The following is a 21,478-nucleotide window of genomic DNA, read 5'->3' on the forward strand; positions in this document are numbered from 1 at the left end:
CTTTGTTCGGAAGCTTTTGATGACTAATTATTCTGCCTCTTTGTTATAGGTCTGTTCAGAATTTCTATTTCTTCTTGGGTTAGTTTTGGTCATGTCTTTTCAGAAATTTACCCATTCCATTTTGGTTATCTATTAATGATTTGTTGGCATACAGTTGTTCATAGCACTCTTATTATCCTTATTTCTGTGAGATTGGTACTAACATCCCCACTTTCATTTGATTTTAGTTGTTTTTGTCTTTTTTCCCTTCCATCTAAAGGTTTGTTAAATTTGTCGACAACCTAACTTTTCTTATGTTGATTCTCTATTTGTTTTCTTCCATGCCCCCCTTAATCCTCATTATTTCCTTCCTTCCACTCATTTTGGGTCTAGTTTGCTCTTTTTCTAGTCCCTAGAGGTGTAAAGTTATGTTACTGATCTCTTTTTTTTACTTTTTATTTCATTAGGTTTTTTTTAGAGACAGGGTCTCACCATGTCACCTAGGCTGGAGTTCAGTGGCACAATCATAGCTCACTGCAGCCTCTGACTCCTGGGCTCAAGTGATCCTCCCACCTCAGCCGGCTGAGAGCTGGGATGATAGGCGCACACCACCAGGCCTGGCTATTTTAATTTTTTCATAGAGATGGGATTTCACTATATTGCCCACACCGGTCTTGAACTCCTGGACTGAAGTGATCCTCCTGCCTTGGTCTTCCAAAATGCTGGGATTTGCAGGTGCGAGCCACCATACCCAGCCTCTTGTTTTTAATGTATTTACATCTATAAATTTCTCTCTTAGTACTGCTTTCACCGTATCTCAGAAAGTTTGGCATGTTGTGTTCTTTTCATTAACCTCAGAGTATTTTCTAATTTCCCTTGTGACTTCTTCTTTGACTCTTTCGTAAAATATGTTGTTTAAGTTCCACATTTTTGTGGATTTTCTGGTTTTCCTTCTGCTATAGATTTCTAGTTTTGTTCCATTCCTTGGTAAGTCTCCAACTTACCAAGACTTGCTTTGTGGCCTAACGTGTGGTCCATCCTGAGAATGTTCTCTGTGCACTTGGAAAAAGCACGTGTGCTCCACGGCTGTTGGGTGGAATGTTTGGTAAGGTCTAGTCAGCTTTTAATTCCTTAAATTATGTAATACTTGGCACATACACAGAATGTGTCACACAGGAAGCACCGCTGACCTTGAGGGCCAGCACCTCACCCCCACCTTTGCTCTTCCCTGAGCACACCCGTCCACTGCCCACAAGTAAGCACTGTAATTGTGCGGATCCCCGTGCTTTCTTCCCTCGGTATTAGCACACACGTATGAATCCCATACAATATATATTTGAAGTTTTATAAAAATGGCATCAGCTGCGCATGGTGGCTCACACCTGTAATCCCAGCACTTTGGGAGGCCAAGGCAGGAGGATCCCTTGAACCCAGGAGTTTGAAGCTGCAGTGAGCTATGATCGTGCCACTGCACTCCAGCCTGGGTGACAGAGCAAGGCCCTATCTCTAAATAAAAATGGCATGACGCTGTGTGAACTTCCACGTTTTGCTTTTTCAGTCCGATTGTTTCTGAGACGTGCTCATGACAGGTAACAGGGCTGCACTCCCCATGCGCTGCTTCATAACATTCCGGACCAGTCCTTCCTCAATCGTTTTTCCACCCGTGGGAGGATGGGCTTCTGGGTCGTTTGCAGCATTTTGCTTGTCCCAGTCTCCTGGGTTCTCCATTCCTGGGGATGGCAAAACCACCGTGCCTGACACACTGTCAGACAACACTTGAGAAGAGGCCCCTGGCCCCCGCTGCCCCAGGCACACCCTGGCCGAGTGGGACCGCGCCTCGCCCTGTCTCCGGCCTCCAGCGCCAGGAGTGCGCACGCTGCTGCTCCTTGCACCTCTCCTCACTTCTGTTCCCTTGGCCAGAGGGCAGACAAGCTGGGAACAGAGGCTTTGTAAAGGGTCAGGAGGCGCACCTCTGTGGTCTCAAATGTGGATGGCACTCAGTGGCCCTGCCCACACCAGACACCTCCCTCCCCCAGCGTAGGCGGGGCAGGCCTTGGCTGCCAGCCTGAGGGTGCCCAGCCCCTCCTCCCCGGGCTCGTATTTTCCCCAGCAATTCCCACCTCTTCCACTGGATGGGAAGCACTTCAGGGCCCAGGACAGGAAGAGGGGGTGACTGAGACCTCACCAATTCAACAGGCACATGGTGGCCAGGACACAGCTCTGCATTCGGGGGCAGCAAGCAAACAGTAGCCTCCCAGGGACAAAGCCCAGAGCTGGGGGAGGCCCTTGGTGGGGCTGGGGCTGGGGCTGCCAAACAGCTGGCTTCCTGCCCCAGGGCACCCTCGGGGAAGGTGACATGGTGGCAAATGTCTCTTTTGGGCAAGCCTGGGACACTTCACCAAACAGCTCTCCAGTGGAAGCCAACTTGGAAAATTCCAGGCAAAGGGAAATTTACCATGGGGCAGGAACAGCTGAGCCTTGGCTTGGAACATCCAGAGCTTGACCTGGGGCTTGAGAGCCACAGGAAGGTCACCCTAGTCCCCAGGGCCAACACAGGCCTTGTGGGCACAGAGGCTCAACCTCCAGACAGGTTGCTGGCTCTCGGGGCAGACCACAGCCCCCGGTGGCACAAAGGAGGGACTCGGCCAGGCCCACCAAGAGGGAGTCCTTTAATAGAGCTCAGCACAGACAGGAGACACAATGGGGCCCAGGCACCCTGCTCACTCGGGCTGGGCCCTGAACCAACAGATGCAGTGGCTTCCTCCTGCTTCATCCGGGTGCGCCCGCAGGGTGGAGACGAGAGGTGGCTTTAAAAACACAGCTGAACTAATTCTTCACTTTCACAGCAAAGGGGAACGTGGGAGAGCAGCCCGCTGGAGAGTTCTGACACAGAGCTGAGTCTGAGAGCCCACCCATCCCCGATGGGCCAAACCTTGCTGTCCCTCCCCGTGGGAGGTCCCTCCCTGAGCGGTCTACAGGCGGCGGGAAGGAGCAGAACACACAGGGAAGCCCGGGGCTGTACGAGACCATGCTGACTTAAATAGCTTTCCCCTCCTTTCCAGCTGTTAGTGTTTCTACACTATGTACATTGTTGTGCTTTATAGCTCCCCGCCCCGCAGCCTCTGCCCAGAGCTCAGAGTGGGGAGAGGAACCCGACACCGCGCGCGCGGCTGTGCTGCCAGAGAGCTCCAGGCCCCCAGAAGGCTGGTGTCCGGCCCAGTTCCAAGAGCTGGGCTGCCGGGCACAGATGCTGTCGGTGCTGCGGGCCCAAGGGACAGAGCCAGCCCCGCCACATGGCTGGCTGTGCCTGGTCAAGGAGGAGATGAAACAGAAGGGTCAACTCTGGACAAGATGCAGGCTAGGCGGGAGCAGGCAGGGCTGGAGGAACGGGGTGCAAGGCCGTGAGACGGGGCTGTGAGGTGTGTGTGGACGCAGCTGGACAGGGCTGGGCGGGGGCAGCCCAGCAAAAACCGTTCCGCGGCAGTGAGCCTGCTAGGAGGAGGGTGGTGAGGGCCACCGGCCTGGGCCCCTCCCTCTGAGCACAGGCTGCTCTGGTTCAGGGGCAGGGCCGGCTCCAGGTGTGTGCTGGGAGAGAGATTCAGGGAGGACCACCAGGTGTCCCATGGAGCTGGGTGTGAGGGGCAGGGCTGTGGTGACATCTGTGAGTGTGTCCCCCATCAGGCCAGGGGTTAACACAGGATCAGTTGTTCTCAAAGAGAGAGAGCAGGTCATCATTGCTGTTTGTGGGGAGGTCGGGCGGGCCCAGGTAGGACAGTAGCTCGTCGGGGTTGGTCAGTTCTGGGAGCAGCTGAGGACAAAGCAGACTCTATTAGTGGCCATCCTGCCACTGCAGTGCATTCTGGCTCTGTCTCCAGGCCCAGTGGGGATGCTGAGCAGTCCCACCCACCCCCCAGGCTGAGAGCATGCCGCAGCCTGGGATCTCCCTGCAGAAGGCTGCCCTGGGACCAGGAATAGCTCACGACATGCTGCACGACACCACCAGGAAACAGGGCGCCCGCCTGGGGTGACCCAGCTGCTCTGTGCACTGGGGGTACACAGGCCTGCAAGGGGATCCCCAACGTGATTCCCCAGGTGAATGCAGGTGGTAGAATTCCAAGCCCCTAGGATTTTCTGCTTTGAGCTGCTCTTTCTAATTTTTTCCATGTTGAACTTCAATGAGTTTCTATTATGGTCCAGGGACAGTCACTCTGTCTTTCATGCTCTGAGTCTGGACTCCCACACCACCTGTGAGTCAAGACACAGAGCTACTGAACAAACGGACGAGTCAGATCAGACTCCTGGGACTGTGCTGTCAGCTTCCAGCCCGGTCTTTTCTGAGGACTCCACTCAGGCTTGCCATGGCATGCAGCCCCCGGGGCCAGGCCACTCGCATCCACACACGTGGTACCTCGCCCCCCGCCCCCTACTCCAGGTACCCTATTTGTGAACCAAAGAGTGGCTCTTCCTGAGGGGTTACTGTCCTCCCTCCCACAAAACTCATGGACCCTGGGGCAATGGACACACCACCTCCAGCCCTGGCTCCCACGCACTGCCCAGCTCGGGGCCTGGTACTCACGTCTAGAGCTGGTTCTGGGGCCTCCCCTGCCCCGGACATGCTGGGAGGCCCCATCACGCCCGTGGCAGGACTGAAGGCCAGCTCGCTGGTAGGCCCCAAGCTTGCTTGGCCCAGGGGCTGCCGGGATGCTGGGGGAGGGTTTGGATGGTGCAGTTGGGGACCTGGAGGAGCCCCAAGGTTGGAGGGGTGCAGCCCCGGCGTCCCAGGATTGTGGGCAGGGTCCAGGTGACCAGCCGGTGCCATCTAAAGACAGAGAGGAACTTATTTAAACAGCCCCAGGGCCTCCTCTGGGGAGACAGGCCCCCTTGGCCCCTCAGCATAGCACTGACCTGGCCCGGGAGGCAAGAAGCAGACTTCTCTGGAGTCAGGAGGCTGCTGGGAATGTCGGCCTGGTAGGAGATGGGGGGTGGCCCCGGGGTGAACTCAGCAAGGGTTGGGGTGCTGGGCGTGGTGGGTGGGAAAGACTCAGGGAAGGTCCCAGGTCCCAGGAAGCTGGAACCTGCAAGAGGAGAGTCAGGGCCTGGGTGAGGGCTGGGCAAGGCTGGCGTTGGCAGAGGTGCCAGGAGGGAGCTGGCTGCAGTGCGGGTGGGACTTGCAGCGCTCACCCACAGACAGCAGCAGGTTTTGTGGAAGTTGTTACTTGAAAAAGGACATTCCCTCTCATTGCTGCCAGGGGGAACTGGCCTTGGAATAGGACCTGCCACAACCAAATGTGCCACACGTGTGGGCTGGGTCCTAGATGGGGGTCAGACAGGTCCCAGCCAAGAGCCCCTTCAAACCGGGGGAAGGAAGGGCAGGCCCCACTGCCTGCTTCCTAGAGCCATGGTCAAGAATGTGCCCTCACCAACATGTCCCGAGGGCCAGACGTGCAGGAGGACAGGATCCCGCAGCATATCTTGGTTGAAAACATTTACAAAATAGGCTCACGGCCTCCCAGTGACTCTCTCAGGTGAGGAGACTGGTCTGGAGAAGACGAGTCACTTGCCCAGAGTCATCTGAGGTCCAAGGCTGGGCCCACTGTACTCACCCTGGCCGGGGTAGTCGCTGGGGGCAGGGGCTGAGGGGGTTTGCAGGGGGGCAAAGGGGGCTGCGCTGGGGCCCAGGGCAGCGATCATCTCCATCACGCTGGGCATGAGCACGTGGGCGGGGCTCACGGTGCGGCAGCGCTTCAGCACCGGCCCGTCTGGCTCCTCCTTGATGTGCATGTCGGGCTTCACGGGCACTGGCTTCCAGCTGCACGTGGGGTCGATGGTGATCTCCTCGTAGTCGGAGCTGGGCAGGGACGTAAGGGGGCTGGTCACCTCCTGCCCAGCTGTCTGCCCCACTCAAACACTCGCTGCCACCCAGGACCTTCCCTGCCCAGCACTGATGCTCGGGTAGGACACGATGTGTCTCTGGCCTGGAATCAGGCCCACTCCGTGGTAGAGAGAAGCTCAAAAGTCTCACTCCGGAGGGGCGTCCCCCACCCTGTCCTGGGGCTGCCCTCTGGGTGCCACGAATGCTGGGTCATGGGAGGAGGACACTTACTTCTGAATGTAAATCAGGATGCCCAGCATGTACTGGTCGACCTCTAGCCCCTCCAGCAACGCTGTCTTGCTGTAGGAAACGAGAGGGGACACAGCTCGGAGGCCCTGCTCAACCTCAGGCTGGGCACTGGCCCGCCATTCTTCAGCCCCATCATCACCTGCTTGAGGTGACCCTGCACAAGGCAACCCTGCACGAGGCAACGGTGCAAGATGCCCCTGCGTGTGAGGTGACTCTGCACGAGGTGACCCTGCACCAGGTGATAGTATAGGGTGACCCTGCGTAAGGCCGCCTGTACGAGGTCTCTGCCCTCCGCACCATCCCAGTCTGTGCTGTGACCTCTTCTACGAGGCTTGTGTATTTGGTGACACTTTTAGAGGTCTCACCCATGAAGCCTCTGAAGAAGCCCAGAGCCCCCCAACACACTCTGTACCCCCGAGACTCACTTGCACACAGGGCACCGCCAGGTCCCTCGCTCACAGTTGAGCTGTAGGTACGACTCCAGGTCGAAGCACTGCAGAGACACGGGAGAGACCGGTCCTCACTGTAGGGCGGGCGGGAAGGTCCAGCCACCCTGCGATCCGCTTCCAGGAACGAGTGTCTTATGTACGTGCATGTTTAAGACGCCTCCTGTGCCAGGTTTTCACTGCAGCGTCATTCTAACGGATACAGACTGGAAAGGCCCAAGCAGCCTTCACGGGGGCTGGAATGTCACATGGCCAAAGCCAGAACTGGGCAGCCGTGCTGATGCGGAACCACTTCCAGGTCATGCCGTCAAAAGAAAAAACTACGGCACACAGTGGCTCGTACAGCAGCCACCACTGCGTAACCAGAGGTGGAGGGGTGCGCATCCACTTACCACACAGAGCATTTCCGCAAAGACAGAAACTAACAGTGGCCACCCTCAGGGCTAGGGCAGAAAGGAGACTACGCCCTGCGCCTTATGACTTTTAGAACTGGAATCCCATCAATGCAGCAGTTAGGAAAAATGGTGACTGTATTTAGAAGAATAAAAAGCCCAGTCTCAGGGGAGCTGCGTTCACCCGCCCCTCTGGCAGGCCTGTCCTGTCAGCCCGACAGCCGAGGCGCTCAGAATCCAAGCCCCCCCGGGAGGATGAGGCTCACGTATCAGCTCAAAATACTTTAACGGCAGCAAATCCCGGGAAAGCGCCGCAGTAACCGCACACCTGTATGTGGCGACAGTCATGACCGCGGGCGGGGAGCTGGATCCTGCGGAAGGTGATGGGGCACTTCAGGGACACCTTGATAGCAGTCTGCTCCACCCCGTCCTCTCCGTTGGGCCCAGGGGTGCCAGGGATGGTGCCACTGCTGAAGTTCCGCTTTACTGACATCAACAAGGGAAAGGACTTGAGTAAAGGGTCCCCGAGATGGGGAGGCTGTGAGTGGGAAGGCCAACCAGGGACCTGCTCGATCCGCAGCTCCCAGTGGTCACCTGGAGCTAACTCCTGCCCCCACTGTGGAGCCACCTGCCAGAGCAAAAGTCCTTGTGTGACACAGGGAGGTGCCCACATGGAGCAGCGTTTGGCTGGGTGGGGCCCGGCAGAGCTGTGGGCTGGCTGTCCGGCGCTGAGGGGTGGGGGCCACTCACTCTTGGTGATGCAGTGCTCGGCCGGCAGGAGGCGCTTCTTGAGGAGGCCCTGCAGCACGGAGCGGACGGACGGGCGGTGCACTAGCTGCAGCACGAAGAGGTGGGACTGCAACAGAACGGCAGGATGTCACGGGGGATGCAGGTGGGGGCAACACTGGCGGGGAAGGGGTGTGTGTGGTCAAGGGGTGCGGGGGGGAGAGGAGAGGTAGAGGGTGGGGGAAGGCTGAGGGGTTGAGGACGGGGTGAGTAGGGTAGGGTGGCGGATGTAGGCCAGGCCACACTCCTCAGCAGCTGGGTCTTGTCCTCCTCTGAGTGCCGACACCCAGGTAGGACACTTGCTGCCCCTCCGCAGGAGCCCAGGTGAGCCTGGCCTCAGTGAGGAGGCCAGATGCTCCCACCCACTCACAGCCACCTCTGCGGCTGTGCTGCACGTCCTGCGCTTGCTGTTCAGCCCTTGCCTCGTCCTCACCTCTCCGTCAAAACACGATCACCTGAAGTCCCCTGGAATGTGTCCTGCTTACACACCCACCATTACTGATGTTGGGTCTGGGTTCAAACCGCCCAAGCCCACAGAGCGTGGGAGCTGGGCTGTCTCCAGGGCCCTCACAGCCAGGCTGACTAGCGGGACTCGAAGGCGGTTTCTTTCTCTTCCAGCCCAGGGCCTGCCTGCGATCCCGACGCTTCCTAGAACCGGGTGATGCCTGGTCCACTGGGGACGCTGAACTCCGTGCGCTTTCAGCACAGCTTGGCTGCTCTGACATAATTAACGTGAGCACCAAATCCAGTAAATTTGTTCTAACTGGAAAACAGCTGGGGTGTATTTAACTGGATCCCTTTTCTTAAGGGGCAAGGGATTAAAATGCAAACTACAAGGTGGCAATGAGGAAAATCATTTTTCTTAAAGGATAAAGCCTAGTCCCATCCTGCCCCCCACCACAGGGGACACCACGGTACAGCAGGCAGTGGCAGGATCTGAGGTGGGGCACCTGGGCCCGCCCCGCCCACCGCTGCTTACAGGGCCCAACCCCCCCCAACCCAGCCCCACCCGGCCACAGCCTCGCGGGGGCACGCACGCAGCAGCAGGCAGTGACGGTGATCTGGATGGTGTTTCGGCCCGGCTGGCACACGTGCTTCAGGTAGAGAGGCTTGTGTGAGGTCTTGTTGTCACCGCGCTCGATGGTGAGCGGTGTGGCGTTGACGCTGACCTGCACCGAGGCCGGCCAGTTGGTGTTCATCTGCCGGTCCTCGTGGTGGTAGCACTTGAACTGCAGCTCCAGGTCGGGCCTGCTCGGGAAGACAGCACTGCGAGTGTGGGAGGAGGCACAGAGGGCACGCGGGGGCCGAGGGGGCCGGAGGCTCACCTCAGCATCAGGGTCTTGTAGACAGAGTCTCGGAGCTGGAAGACGTGGTTGCTCACAGCCAGGTTGTGCTGCAGGCGGAAGGGCTCCAGGACCACCCCGTCCCGCACAGGGAAGGTCAGCCGCAGCTCATCGCAAGGGCCGCTTCCTGGGAGCAGAGCCCAAGCTGGCTGTGAGCGGGGCTGCCCGAGCCGGAAGGTCTCATGGCCACTGGAGGAGGGGGCTGCCCTCCAGCTGCCCCTGATGCACGCACCCCGGCACAGGGAGCCCCTCCTGCCAGGTACTGCTTGGCAGGCCTGCAAGGTGCCCTGGGGCTGAGGCCATGGGCAGCATCCCTCCTGAGACCCTGAACCAGTATTCCCAATGTTCCATTCTGCCTCAGCCTCCGGGACCAGTGTCCCCTAAACTATGACAGGGGAACATGCCCCAGTGCAGACAGAAGGTGTTTCCAGTGCTTTCAGAGAGACTGGGAGGCCAAGGTGTGCACGTGGGCATTTTTTTAGAGAGAAGATCCACAGCCTCCAACATATTTGCAAAGAAGGCCACAAATAGAAAAAAAGAAGGCCTGGAACAAAATGATTTGTCTTTAAGATGGAATCTTTGGCTTATCTTAGGAATCTGGCAGCCGCCCCCTGTCCCCCAAGGTCCCTGTAGGACTTGCTGGAGTCCCAGGATTCCCCATGCCCACCTGGCCTTGTCACCACTGTTGTCCCGAGAGTGGACGGACTCACCGGAGGGTGACGGGTGCAAGGAGCTGAGGCTGGGCTTGAGGTCAGGCAGGAAGGGAGACTTGACCTCCTGGCTTGGGGACATGTAGGGGACGCTGCTGCTGGGGGTCATAGGTGGCGTGGGGTTTCCCGGCAGAGGGGAACTGGGGTAGCCCGGGATGGAACGGGCAGGCTGTAGGGGTTAAGCACAAACAGTCAAGGCGGAATGGTGGGGTGGGTGGGGGTGGAGTCTGCTCAGAGCACCCACTGGGAACCACGAGAACAGAGGTAGGCAGGAGGCAGCCCCAAGGGTGCCTGGCTGGGCGCCCACATTTCCTCCTGCCTGGGCACCCTTGCTCCACGTGCCCACCCATGAGCCTCCCGGCCCATTCGGGCCCCTACCCCACTCAGGCTGGGCTGGCTGTAGCTGACGCTGCCCCCGTTGAAGCTGGCGCCCTGCCCGTTGAACTGCTCTGTGGGCTGCGGGAGAGAAAGCCGCATGCGCCTGGGGCTCCAGCCTGCCCCCAACTGGGCCCCCTGGACCTGACCCTAGAAGGCCACTGCACACAGGGGTGCTGGTCTTCACGTTCTTCTTTACACACTCCCGTATTTTCCAAATAATCAACAAGGAACATTAATGACTTCATAATGGAAAAAATCACCACTACAGAGAAAGCAGCAGCCCCACACGTGGGAGGGGCTGAAAAGACACAGGTGCACTCAACCACCCGCTCCTTCCCTCCAGCTGCAGCACCTCCACCCCCCGCCCCCGTGCCCAGACAGGGTGCATGGCTGGCAGTGAGGGCCTGTCGCCTCACTGGGCTTCTCTGCAGTGAGCAGAGGGAATGAGGACACTTTTTCATAAAGGACATTCAGATGTCTCAGGTGCCTGCCTGCTGCTCCCTGCATCGAATCTCCACTGAGACAGACGAATCTCACAGAGGTTCCTTTTGGAACTGGGCCTCCCACCCCAGGAGCAGCTCCCGCACTGGTTGGGAGCCCACCCTCCAGTCAGCCTGTTGCTCTCGAGGGCAGGACTGCCTCAAGATCCCCTGAGTCCTGAAGCACTCGGCATGGGGCCCAGCACAGGGCCTGGAGGAGCCAGCCCTACCTTGTAGTGCAGTCCCGCGGGGCCGGGCGCGGACAGGGACTGGCCCATGCCCTGCTGCAGGGGCAGCCTGTGCCCGGGGTAGGAGGGGGAGGGGGCAGGGGGCTGCCCAGAGCCAGGCGCAAACTGGGCAGTGCTGGGTGCGTACTGGCCTCCTTGCAGGTACTGCTGCCCTGGATACACCTGAGGAAGAGGCAAACGCCCAGGGGAGAAAGGCATCAGGGAGCAGCTCCAGGAGGAAAGCAGTGTCTTATGGGCCGTGGGGGTGGGGAGTGGGGACTTCCTGGTCCCCTTGGGAACTCTGCTATGGCCCTGTCGGGCACAGGTGGTTCTCACGTACAGAAGCCTCCTCTTACCACAGCTCTGAAGGGTGCTTGGGTGAGGGAGTTGGCACTCAAGGCCCCAAGCAGGGTGACCTGGACACTCACCTCGGAGTAGGCTCTCTTGACCCCCTGTCGGGGCAGCGGCTGAGCTTGGGGAGGCCCAGGGTACCCGTGCTGGGGCAGGCGCTGCCCTGCATACAAGGGTGTCATTCCTGCTGCCCGGGTGGGGTTCATGGCCATGGGGGAGAGGCCAGAGGGGCCCATCACCCCTCCCATGCCAGTAGGGTTAATGCCAGGGGGGACACTGGGCCCCCGGGGACCTCCATGCTGCAAAAACTGGCTGTTAAAAGACTGTCCGGCCCCCATCTGGGAAGAGAAAAAAGAAAAATGGTCCAAGCCCCACCGACAAAAGGTCTCTGAAAGATGGGCACCCTGCCCACTCACCACTGGTCACCAGGGCCCTATCCCCACAGACCCTCTCTCCTGCTCACCTCTCTTCCACCGGCCTCATGAGCCCCTGGCACATTCTGTGCTTGTCTCTGGCCCCCCACTGCCTCACTGAGTGCCCCCTCACGGTCCCCCACATGCTGGCTGCTATGAGGGAGGAGCTGGTGGAGGGGGTGTGGCCTCACCGCTCCGTACTGGCTCAGCTCCTGGCTCTGCTTCTCCTGGAGGGCAGCCACGGTGGCCGTGGCCGTGGCCGTGGCTGTGGCCGCAGCAGCAGCCACAGCAGCAGCGGCTGCTGCTTGCGTAAAGTCGGTGGAGGGTCGTGTGGCATGTGAGGCGAGGCCCAGGCCTCCTGGGCCGCCTGCATACCTGCAAGAGACACGGAACTGCCACACTCTCTGCATGGGCTCCTGAGGGCTAGGACCATGCTCACCCCAGGGGCATGCAGCACCCATGGGGGAGCCAGTGGAAAGCACAGAGGCAATGTCCACATGGCCCGTGTCATGGTTCTGAGGTGCCCGCCAGGTTGACTGCTCCTATCACACCTGCCAGGTGAAGGAACCTGCTTACCCGGTGGTGAAGCCAGGGCCCCCGGGGTAGCCCCCCCGGCTGTACACGCCTTGCTGCACGTAGCCCTTGCTGGCGCTGCCTTCAGCAAATGCCTGCTGTCCCAGGCACTGCGGGGAGGTCAAGGCAGAGCTGCCACCTGCCACGCCAGGCATCATGGAGCTGCCAGAAGGGCTCCCTGCAGGGCCCATGGGGTTCCCCAAAACCTAGGAGGAAGCAGGAATCATCAAAGAGAAGCAGCTCTAAAGTGATGGAAACTAAGAGGCCTGGCAAGTGTGGAGGGCGGTGGAGCCACATGGGAACAGGAAAAGCAGCTCCCCACAGGTCAGGGTCAGGTCAGGGTGGTCTGTGGCGGCTGGGAGAAGACAAAAGGGTGTCCCACAGCAGGTGAGGAAGAACCAGTGTCCCAGGGCTTGGGAGGCTCAGGAGGCCCTGTCCTCATGCCTCGGCCTCCCTGTCCTCACCTCTTGGCCTCCTTGTCTCCCTTGAGCTCTAGGAAAGTACTAAGCGCTGCCAAGGCTCTGGCTGCTCAGGGGTGGGGCCCAGATGGGGGCTCACCTGGCTCTGTGTTGCGTTGCTGACTCCCCACACGGTAGTGACCACGGACAGCGATCCAGCTGGCTGAGTGGCACTTTGTTGCCAAGGCACAGACTCATATGCAAATGAACCATCACTACAGGGAGAGAGGCTGGTGAGGCCCGGGTCAGGAGGCCACAGGTGCTTTAGAGCCCAGGACTTTCCAGAAATACCACCCCACCCAGGGCCTGAGGGGGCAGGTGGAGGAGCCCACACTCACCCGTGTGGTGTGGGGGGCAGGGCAGGTTTCATGGGGTTCATGGAGTTCATTGGCGACAGAGCAGCCTACAGGCCAGGACTGACTGTGCTTATCTGGGACTCAGCTGCTCTGGCTGCCAGACAGAAGGGAAAGGATGTTAGCTGAGATGCAGCCGGGAGCCCCTTTTGGCAGGGTGCAGGGAGCCCAGGACTACCAGGCCCCACCCCTTCCTCTGCAAGGGACTTCTGGGTTCCGATGGAGGGCCAGGCAGTGGAGGCGGCTGCCCTTGCAGACCCAGTCCGGAAGCAGGCACGAACCCTTTCTGACCCGGGCCCTGCTGTTCAGAGCCCTTGGCTCAACCCCGGAAACAGACTTCCTGATCCCAAATACTTTCCACATGCTCCCTCCCACACCAAGGCCTAGATGTCCACAGAAAGCCAGGGAGAACCCTGGCAGCCCCATGGCACCTGGTTGCCAGGACCCCTCAACAGGTCCTAGGGTGGAGGATAGAGGGCTGGTGGGAGGGACACTGCTGCTCGAGGTCTTGCCTACCCTGTGTGGTCCATGTAGCTGGGGAGGGGCGCAGGTGGCTCTGGAGGCCAGGAGCCAGAAAGACCAAGAGGGGGAGTGCAGGGGCATGGTGACCCCTCAGGCTCCAGCCTGGCCTGGAGGGCAGCACCCCAGGCCCTGCTGGCAGCCCTTCCCACCGAGAGGGCTCCAGATCAGGGAGAATGCAGAACTGGCCTACACCCCACCAAGAGGGGAGCTACCTGGGGCTGACGTGGGCATAGGAGCCAGGCAGGCAGACCTGCCCCCATACGCCCACTGGTGACACCCTCAGCGAGTTCTCAACAAGGCAGGGACACACACACACAGAGCACAATAGATGGAGGGTGGGTACCCACAGACATGGCAAGGGACCTGTCTGGCGTTTATAATGGGAAGGGAACACTGAACCAACTCTGTGAGCCAGGGCTGGGTGGACACTGGGGACTCAGTACCTGGCACAGGGCAGCAGAGGGTGGTGGATCAGGAGAGAATGCAGCAGGTGCATGCTCGTGGGACCAGCTGCTGACACCATGGATTCCCACCCACAGAGCTGGGTTTGATCTCTCCACTCAGTACATGAGCTGTAGAAGTGACCACACCTCCAGGCTGCTTCCGAGTGCCACCACACCCTCTAATACTGCCACAAGTAAGCCCCTAACGGAAGTGGGCCCAGACATCTCCTGGGGCCCTGCCCCTGGGCTGTCTGCTCACAGCTCACTGGCATTGCCTTAGGTCCTGATGCCCCCGGGGCCACCATCGCACCCACTCTGCCTGGTCTGAACACAGAGGCACACTGGCTGCAGCACAGGGCAAGCAGTGGGTGCGTGAGGCCGTTTCAGCTGGTTCTCAGGAGTCCCCGGGGAAGGCCAGGACATGTTCTGTTCTGGACATCCCTGCCTCTTAGGGGCTGCAAGGCTGACATACACACAGACACAACACTCGAGGCATGCAGACCCCTGGTGCTTCCATCCTGCCACCCCAGCCCTCACAAGGGTCCCAGCACCCACTGAACCCCAAGGCCGATGTTCTTGTATGCAACCAGGAGCCTCACCCACAGTGCAACACCCACTGACATGGGAACAGCCCCATCCCCTCTGCAAATACAGACATGGGGGCTCTGCAGAGTGAGCCACGCCCAGAGCCCCAGAGCAGGGGAGAGGTAGAGCTCTTCCACTAGACCTTCCCACCACTGAGCAGGGGACTTGGAGGGGAGGGGGAACAATTAGGGAAGAGGGAGGAGAAGGTCTGGGCTTCCTCACACCCTCAGGGGAGGCTAGTCTAGTCTCCTCCCCCAGACTAGATCCTGCTTGAGAGGGAGAGGCCAGAAAAAGCAGGGGCTGATGGCTTGGGGGACCTGGACTCTAGGCAGAGACAGGCCTGGGAGCCAGGATGGCCCAGCCGGGCAAGGGAAGGCTGGCAACCCCAGTCCCACTGCCTGACTCTGGGATGGTGCTGCTGGTGGGTAGGGGGACCTGCCAACAGCCAGAAATTCCTCCAAAGACCTGCCAGGTGGGGTCTGGGGCAGCCAGGTATGGGTTTCAGGACTTAGAAGACAGATACAATAATCAAAACTGTGTGGTATTGACAGAGGGACAGACTGTGGGCCAAGAGAAGAGATTAGAGAACCGGAAACAGACCCACACAAATACTGATGTTTGACAAGGACACAAAAGCAATTCAGCAGAGGAAGGACTGCCTTTCTGACAAATGATATTGGATCAACAGGCTAAAAAAAGAAAAAAAATACCTAAACTTCACACTTTATATAGAAAGTAGCCCAAAATGGCTTACAGAGTTAAATGTAAAACATAAAACTATGAAATGTTTAGGAGTCTGGGCGTGATGGCTCACACCTGTAATCCCTTTGGGAGGCCTAGGCAGGAAGACCATTTGAGGCCAGGAGTTAGAGACCAGCCTGGGAAACTTAGTGAGACTCTGTCACTATAAAAAAATTTTTTAAAAAATTAGCCGATGTGGTGGTGCGTGCCTGTACTCCCAGATACTTGGGAGGCTGAGGCAGGAGAATCGCTTGAGGCCAGGAGTTCGAGGCTGCAGTGAGCTACAAAAAAAGAAAAAGAACTCTTTGTTTGGCCAAGATCCCCAAAATTTTTCTATGTATTTTCATAAACTTTTTTTTTTTTTTTTTTAAAGAGATAGGGTCCTGCTCTGTTGCCCAGGGTGGAGTGCAGGGGTGAGATTGTAGCTCACCATAACCTTGACCTCCTGGCCTCAAGCAATCCTCCCACAGCACTGGGATTACAAGTGTGACCCACCTCGCTTGGCCCAGGCAAAGAGTTCTTAGACTTGATACCAAAAACATGATCCATAAAAGAAAAAAAGTTGATAAACTTGACTTCATCAAAGAGGGAAAAATTTTTCCTCTACGAAAGACCCTGCTGAGAGGATGAAAAGATAAGCTATAGGCCAGGAGAAATATTTGCAAATCACAAACCCAACAAAGGAGTAGTATTTAGAACAAATAAAAAAAAAACTGAATTAGAAAATAAGCAAAGAGCCAGGTGCAGTGGCTCACGCCTGTAATCCTAGCACTCTGGGAGGCCAAGGCGGGTGAATCGTTTGACTTCAGGAGTTCGAAATCAGCTTGAGCAAGAGCGAGACCCCCGTCTCTACTAAAAATAGAAAGAAATTAGCTGGACACCTAAAAATATATATAGAGGAAAAAAAAAAATTAGCCGGGCATGGTGGCGCGTGCCTGTAATCCCAGCTACTCGGGAGGCTGAGGCAGGATTGCTTGAGCCCAGGTCTTTGAGGTTGCTGTGAGCTAGGATGACGCCACGGCACTCTACCCAAGGCAACAGAGTGAGACTCTGTCTCAAAAAAAAAAAAAAAAAAAGAAAAGAAAATAAGCAAAAAACATGAAGAAATACTTCACCAAAGAGAATATACAGATGGAAAATAAGCATATGAAAAGATGTTCAGCATCACTTGTCAGGAGGGAAATGCAAATTAAAACCACAATGAGATATCACTACACATCTATCAGAATGGCTAAAATTAAAAATAGTGACATCACTAAATGCTGGCAAGGAGAAACTGGATCTCTCACACGTTGCAGGCGGGAATGCAAAATGTACAGCCACTCCAGAAAACAGTATGGCCATTTCTTATAGAATTTAGCATGCAGCTACCACACTGCCACCCGACAGTTGCACTCTTGGGCATTTATCTCAGAGAAATGAAAACTATGTTCACATAAAAACCTGCACATGAATGTTTATAGCTGCTTTATTTGTAAAGGCCAAAGAATGGAAACAGCCCAGATGTGCTTCGATGGATGAATTGTTAAACCAACTGTGGCACACCCATAGCCTGGATGCAACAAAAAGGAACAAACTACTAAGACATGCAACAACCTGGATGGATCTCCAGGGAATTATGCTGAGTGGAAAAACCAATCCTAAAAGGCGGTATGATTCTCTTTATTTGCCATTTTTTTTTTTTTTTTTTTGAGACACAGTCTTACTCTGTTGCCCGGGCTAGAGTGCCGTGGCATCAGCCTAGCTCACAGCAACCTCAAACTCCTGGGCTCAAGCAATCCTTCTGCCTCAGTCTCCCGAGTAGCTGGGACTACACGCACGCGCCACCATGCCCAGCTAATTTTTTCTATATATTTTTAGCTGTCCAAGTAATTTCTTTCTATTTTTTAGTAGAGACTGGGTCTCGCTCTTGCTCAGGCTGGTCTCGAACTCCTGAGCTCAAATGATCCGCTGCCTTGGCCTCCCAGAGTGCTAGGATTACAGGCGTGAGCCACCATGCCCGACCCTATTTGGCATTCTTAACACACCACAATTAGGGAAATGGAGAACAGATTAGTGGATGCCAGGGGAGAGGAAGAGAAAGGTACTAATCTCTCCTCCATTTCTATAATTTTGGCAGGAGGGAGGTGGGTGTGAATATGAGAAGGCAACAGGACAGAGCCTCTTGACTGTATCAATGTAGTTAGTGTCCTGGTGTGATGCTGTTACTACAGTTTTGCAAGATGTTACCATTAGAGGAACTGGGTAAAAGGATACAAGGGACCTCTCTGTGTTACTGCCTACAACTGCATAGGACTCTCCAATTAGCTCAAAATAAAAAGTTGAATTACAAAACAACTACCACCAACAGCCCTCTCTCTCTCCTGCCGTGACAGTCTTTTCCCACCAGAAGGCTGGCTGGGCTGGCCTGGCCCACTCTGCTGTACCAAGAAACAAAGGAAGGGAACCAGGAAGGCAGGCAGACAATCCCCTATCCCCCAGGTCAGAGGACTTGAAGGGCAGGCAGTGTTTCATGCAGAACTGCCTCGTTTCAGGTCACCTAGGGCAGCAGCTCCCCAACTTCAGTGCATCAGAATCAGCCCGCAGGCTGGTGACAACAGGCAGCCCAGCCCCAACCCAAGTCAGCCGGATGGGCTGGGGCCTAAGCCTTGCATTTGTATCAAGTTTGTAGATGCTGCTGCTCGTCCAGGGACCACAGTTTGAGAACTTCAGATGCAGGAAATGCAAAGAGCTGGGGAGAAGGGAGACAGGGCAGGAGGAGGGCGGGGAGCCCACAGCAGCCTCCTTTGTCACATGGGCCTGGGGAATTCCACCCCGATGCTTCTCTGCTGTGGACAAACCACAAACATTTCCAGTTCCCCCGAGTTTGCTCCTCACTGCACAGGGGATTTCCTACCAAGCTCTGGTCTCCTTTCTGAGGGCAAGGCTCTCAGCTCCCACTCCCCAGGTGTAGCATCCTTCACCCTGAGCTCCTGACCACAGGAAGGCATTTCTGTGTGTACAGACCCTCCTCCCACCTCCTGGCTCTGAGGCAGGGCTGGGAACAAACTCGGAGCCCAGACTTGGGACTGTGCAAGGTCCATGCCCATCTGGAAGCTTACTGCCTGGAGCTCTCCCTGTACCCCAACTCTAGCTGGAAGCCAGGACCCCTTGACAGAGCAGCTCTGGCATGAGATCAGTCTAGAAGGCCACACAGCTTTATGGGGGTCAGGTCATATCTTCCTCCAGAAACAGCTACAGAGAACTTCCTACCCAGACCTCTCTTCCCCAGCTGTCCCAGAGCAGTTGCACCCCCAAATCTCCTGGTCAACCTGAGTTTCACACCATTGCCACCTCTCTGCCTGCCTGGTCACTAGGAGCAGGACCAGCAAGTGGGGCAGACTCCAGGAGGGCAGCCCTACAGGAGGCAACCCTTCTCAGCAAGTCACAAATCAGGACTCACTGTCTCCAAGGATGCAGGGTCAGGTTCCAACCCAAGGGAAGTTGGGGTCAGAGTCTCAGAGAAGTGATGGCTCTGGAGTGGGGCAGGAGCGGGATCATTGGTACCAAAAGGTGGGGTGCTCACATGCACAGGTGGCTATAAATCCTTGCCCCCTCTACCTGTGAGGCCACAACACTGACCAGCCTAAGTGTGGGGCTAAGTCAGGATGCTGGAGTTCATCAAAAAGTCCAGAAATAGGCCGGGCGCAGTGGCTCACGTCTGTAATCCTAGCTCTCTGGGAGGCCGGGGCGGGCGGATTGTTTGAGCTCAGGAGTTCGAAACCAGCCTGAGCAAGAGCAAGACCCCGTCTCTACTAAAAATAGAAAGAAATTAATCGGACAACTAAAAATACATAGAAAAAATTAGCCGGGCATGGTGGCGCATGCCTGTAGTCCCAGCTACTTGGGAGGCTGAGGCAGAAGGATCGTTTGAGCCCAGGAATTTGAGGTTGCTGTGAGCTAGGCTGACGCCACGGCACTCTAGCCCGGGCAACAGAGTGAGACTTTGTCTCAAAAAAAAAAAAAAAAAAGTCCAGGAATAAGCAATGGCCTGGAGGTGGGATATCTCTGCTGAAGGGACAACTCTAACCTCGCCTCAGTTTACAGTGTATAAGATGGGTATCTGGTGACACCCTAGGACTGAGAACACGTGACCACCTTTGTGTCATCAGGCCTTGGAGATCAATCCCAATAATCAGGATGCTCCCCAAATACTTGGCCTGTCCTTTAGAAGTCTATACCTGCAATTCTCTCACCTGCTTCTTCTCATTCATACCTCCAGTCTGCAACCACCCTAGGCGTGACAAGGGCCTTGAGGTCAGTACAGCTGGGTGAAGTCAAAATTCCCTTGCTTGTCCTGTTTCCACTCTTAAGGTTCAGGACTTGGTGTGAGTCTGTGTCTATTTTATCCATCTCCATCATGGTCTTAAACCAAGTCACATGTTCTGTGTGTCCCTGTGAAATCTTCTCTGATGATAACACAAATGACTTAAAGACACCACCACGGATGTTCTGTAACTACTGGAAAGAGGGTACCCAGGGAAGAAGAGGGGACAGAGCATTGCTGGGCAGAGTGTCCCCACTGGGCACAGGGGTGGCAGCGCAGGTGGAGAGGTAAACAAGGCACCAGGTGGGGGGGACAGGGCACCAGGGAAGACAAGGCACCCCCACGCCTGAGCTTCCAAACCGGCTATATCTGGTTTGGAAAGGGGTATCCCCATCAACCCAGGGCTGGAGACTAACAAGTCAGCGTCGTCCAGGCCGGGAACGACGCAGCTCAAGGGGCCAGTGATGGCTTCCGCGGGCCCCCACATCACCCTGCTGGTGGGCAAGTAAGTGGGAGCGGAGGGGCGCACGGTGAAGGTGAGACCGCCTGGCCCCAGAGCGAGGAACCGCCAGGTGGGGGCAAAGGCCCGGCCAGCCTCCACCGCTCAGGAGGACCTCAAGGGCCGCTTACACCCCTTGGTCAGCCTGCAACAAAGGCTCAGGCGAGGGGTGGGAAGACCTCGACACCCACGGGGCCGTGTCTGCCAGAGACCACGACGCACGCGTGGCAGGTGCCGGCAGGTGGGCGGCAGAACCCCCGGCCCCAGCCCCGGCCGCAAAGCCCGTCGTGGGCGCCGCAGCGGGACGGGGGCACCCCGGAGGACAGGTCGCACCTGCCCGCCCGCACCTGCTGGCCCGCACCTGCCGCACCTGCCCACCCCCGCCGCCCCGCACCTGCCCGCGGGCGCCGTTGCCAGGCACCACCTCCCAGGACCCCGCTCACCTCCGCCCGGCCCGGCCCGGCCCCTCGCCGCGGCGGCCCTCGACCCGCGCCGCTCCATGCGCTCAGCCCGCCCTCCGTGCCGCCCGCCGCCCCGGGGCCGCCCGCGCCATCGCGCCGCCGCCCGCTCCGAGGGCACAATGGAGCCGCCGCCGCGCCGCTCATGCATATGCATGACGCCGCGCCGCCGGCCCCGCCTCCCAGGCCAGAGCAGCGGAGCCCCGAGCTGGCGCTCGGGGCAGGGGGAGCCGCGGGCCCGCACCGCCAAGGGCAGCGGTGTGGAGCCGGGGCTGCAGGCAGCCGGACGGTCGGGAGACGCGTCCCGACCGCAACCTGCGCCCCCCGCCCCCTCCACACCTTTCCGAACGCGGCGTCGGCGGAGCCACCGCGCGCTTCCTGCTAGCTGTCCGCCGGGGCGGGGCGGAGCGGAGCTGGGTGGAGTGGGCGGGGCCAGGGCCGGGGGCGGGACGGGGAAGAGGCGGGGCCACGGTGCCGGGGCGGGGCCGAGCGGGGGCTGAGCGGAGGCCGAGCAGGGGGCCGGGCCGGAGACGCCACTGCGAGGCCAGGCGGAGGTGGCCGGGTCTGGACGCTGGAGCGGGGCCGGGCGGAGAAGTCACCCTTCCCCGCTCCGCCCAGCCCGCAGCTGCTTCCCTGTCGAACCCCGCTGGTGGTGTCGTCGCTGCCTCCTGGGGAGTCCTTTGCTCCAGCCTGGTGTGCCGAGACACGGCAGGGAGGCTGAGGCTGAGGGTGCCAATTAGGGAAGGAGGTCTCCATAGGTACTCAAGTGGCCCCTCGTTAAAACGGAAAGCCAGACTTAACCTAACAAGCTGAGTTCTCACTTCCCATAGGTCCGCCTTCTGAAAACTCTTAAAGTCACTATTGAGCTCTTCTAGCCAGATGAAATAGCCTGTGTGTCGCCTAGGCTGGGGTACA

At 57.8% G+C, this 21,478-nt stretch overlaps 1 protein-coding gene across 5 annotated transcripts; it reads right to left on the reverse strand.

Annotated features, from left to right (window-relative positions):
- Positions 1-2,625: 2,625 nt before the first annotated feature.
- On the reverse strand, positions 2,626-20,955 carry ZMIZ2 (zinc finger, MIZ-type containing 2). Of its 5 annotated transcripts, none has more exons than XM_012646913.1 (19): positions 20,549-20,625; positions 12,995-13,106; positions 12,757-12,871; positions 12,202-12,404; positions 11,817-12,000; positions 11,290-11,550; positions 10,865-11,044; positions 10,156-10,233; positions 9,778-9,946; positions 9,050-9,194; positions 8,762-8,972; positions 7,689-7,794; positions 7,267-7,424; positions 6,526-6,593; positions 6,083-6,151; positions 5,583-5,827; positions 4,885-5,054; positions 4,556-4,798; positions 2,626-3,787 (listed from the first exon to the last, which is right to left on the reverse strand). In XM_012646913.1, exons 2-19 carry the CDS (start codon positions 13,042-13,044, stop codon positions 3,680-3,682), a joined length of 2,763 nt encoding a protein of 920 aa, XP_012502367.1. In that variant the 5' UTR covers positions 13,045-13,106; positions 20,549-20,625; the 3' UTR covers positions 2,626-3,679. The 5 variants fall into 5 exon arrangements, with proteins under 5 accessions (XP_012502367.1, XP_012502370.1, XP_012502368.1 ...); XM_012646914.1 differs by lacking the exon at positions 20,549-20,625 and adding an exon at positions 20,903-20,955 and having other exon boundaries at positions 2,635-3,787; XM_012646917.1 differs by lacking the exons at positions 2,626-3,787; positions 20,549-20,625 and adding exons at positions 3,803-4,224; positions 20,903-20,955.
- Between the last annotated feature and the right edge of the window lie 523 nt (positions 20,956-21,478).

This window comes from Propithecus coquereli, unplaced genomic scaffold (genome assembly GCF_000956105.1).
Source record: "Propithecus coquereli isolate 6110/MARCELLA unplaced genomic scaffold, Pcoq_1.0 Scaffold252, whole genome shotgun sequence".
Classification (NCBI taxonomy): Eukaryota; Metazoa; Chordata; class Mammalia; order Primates; family Indriidae; genus Propithecus; species Propithecus coquereli.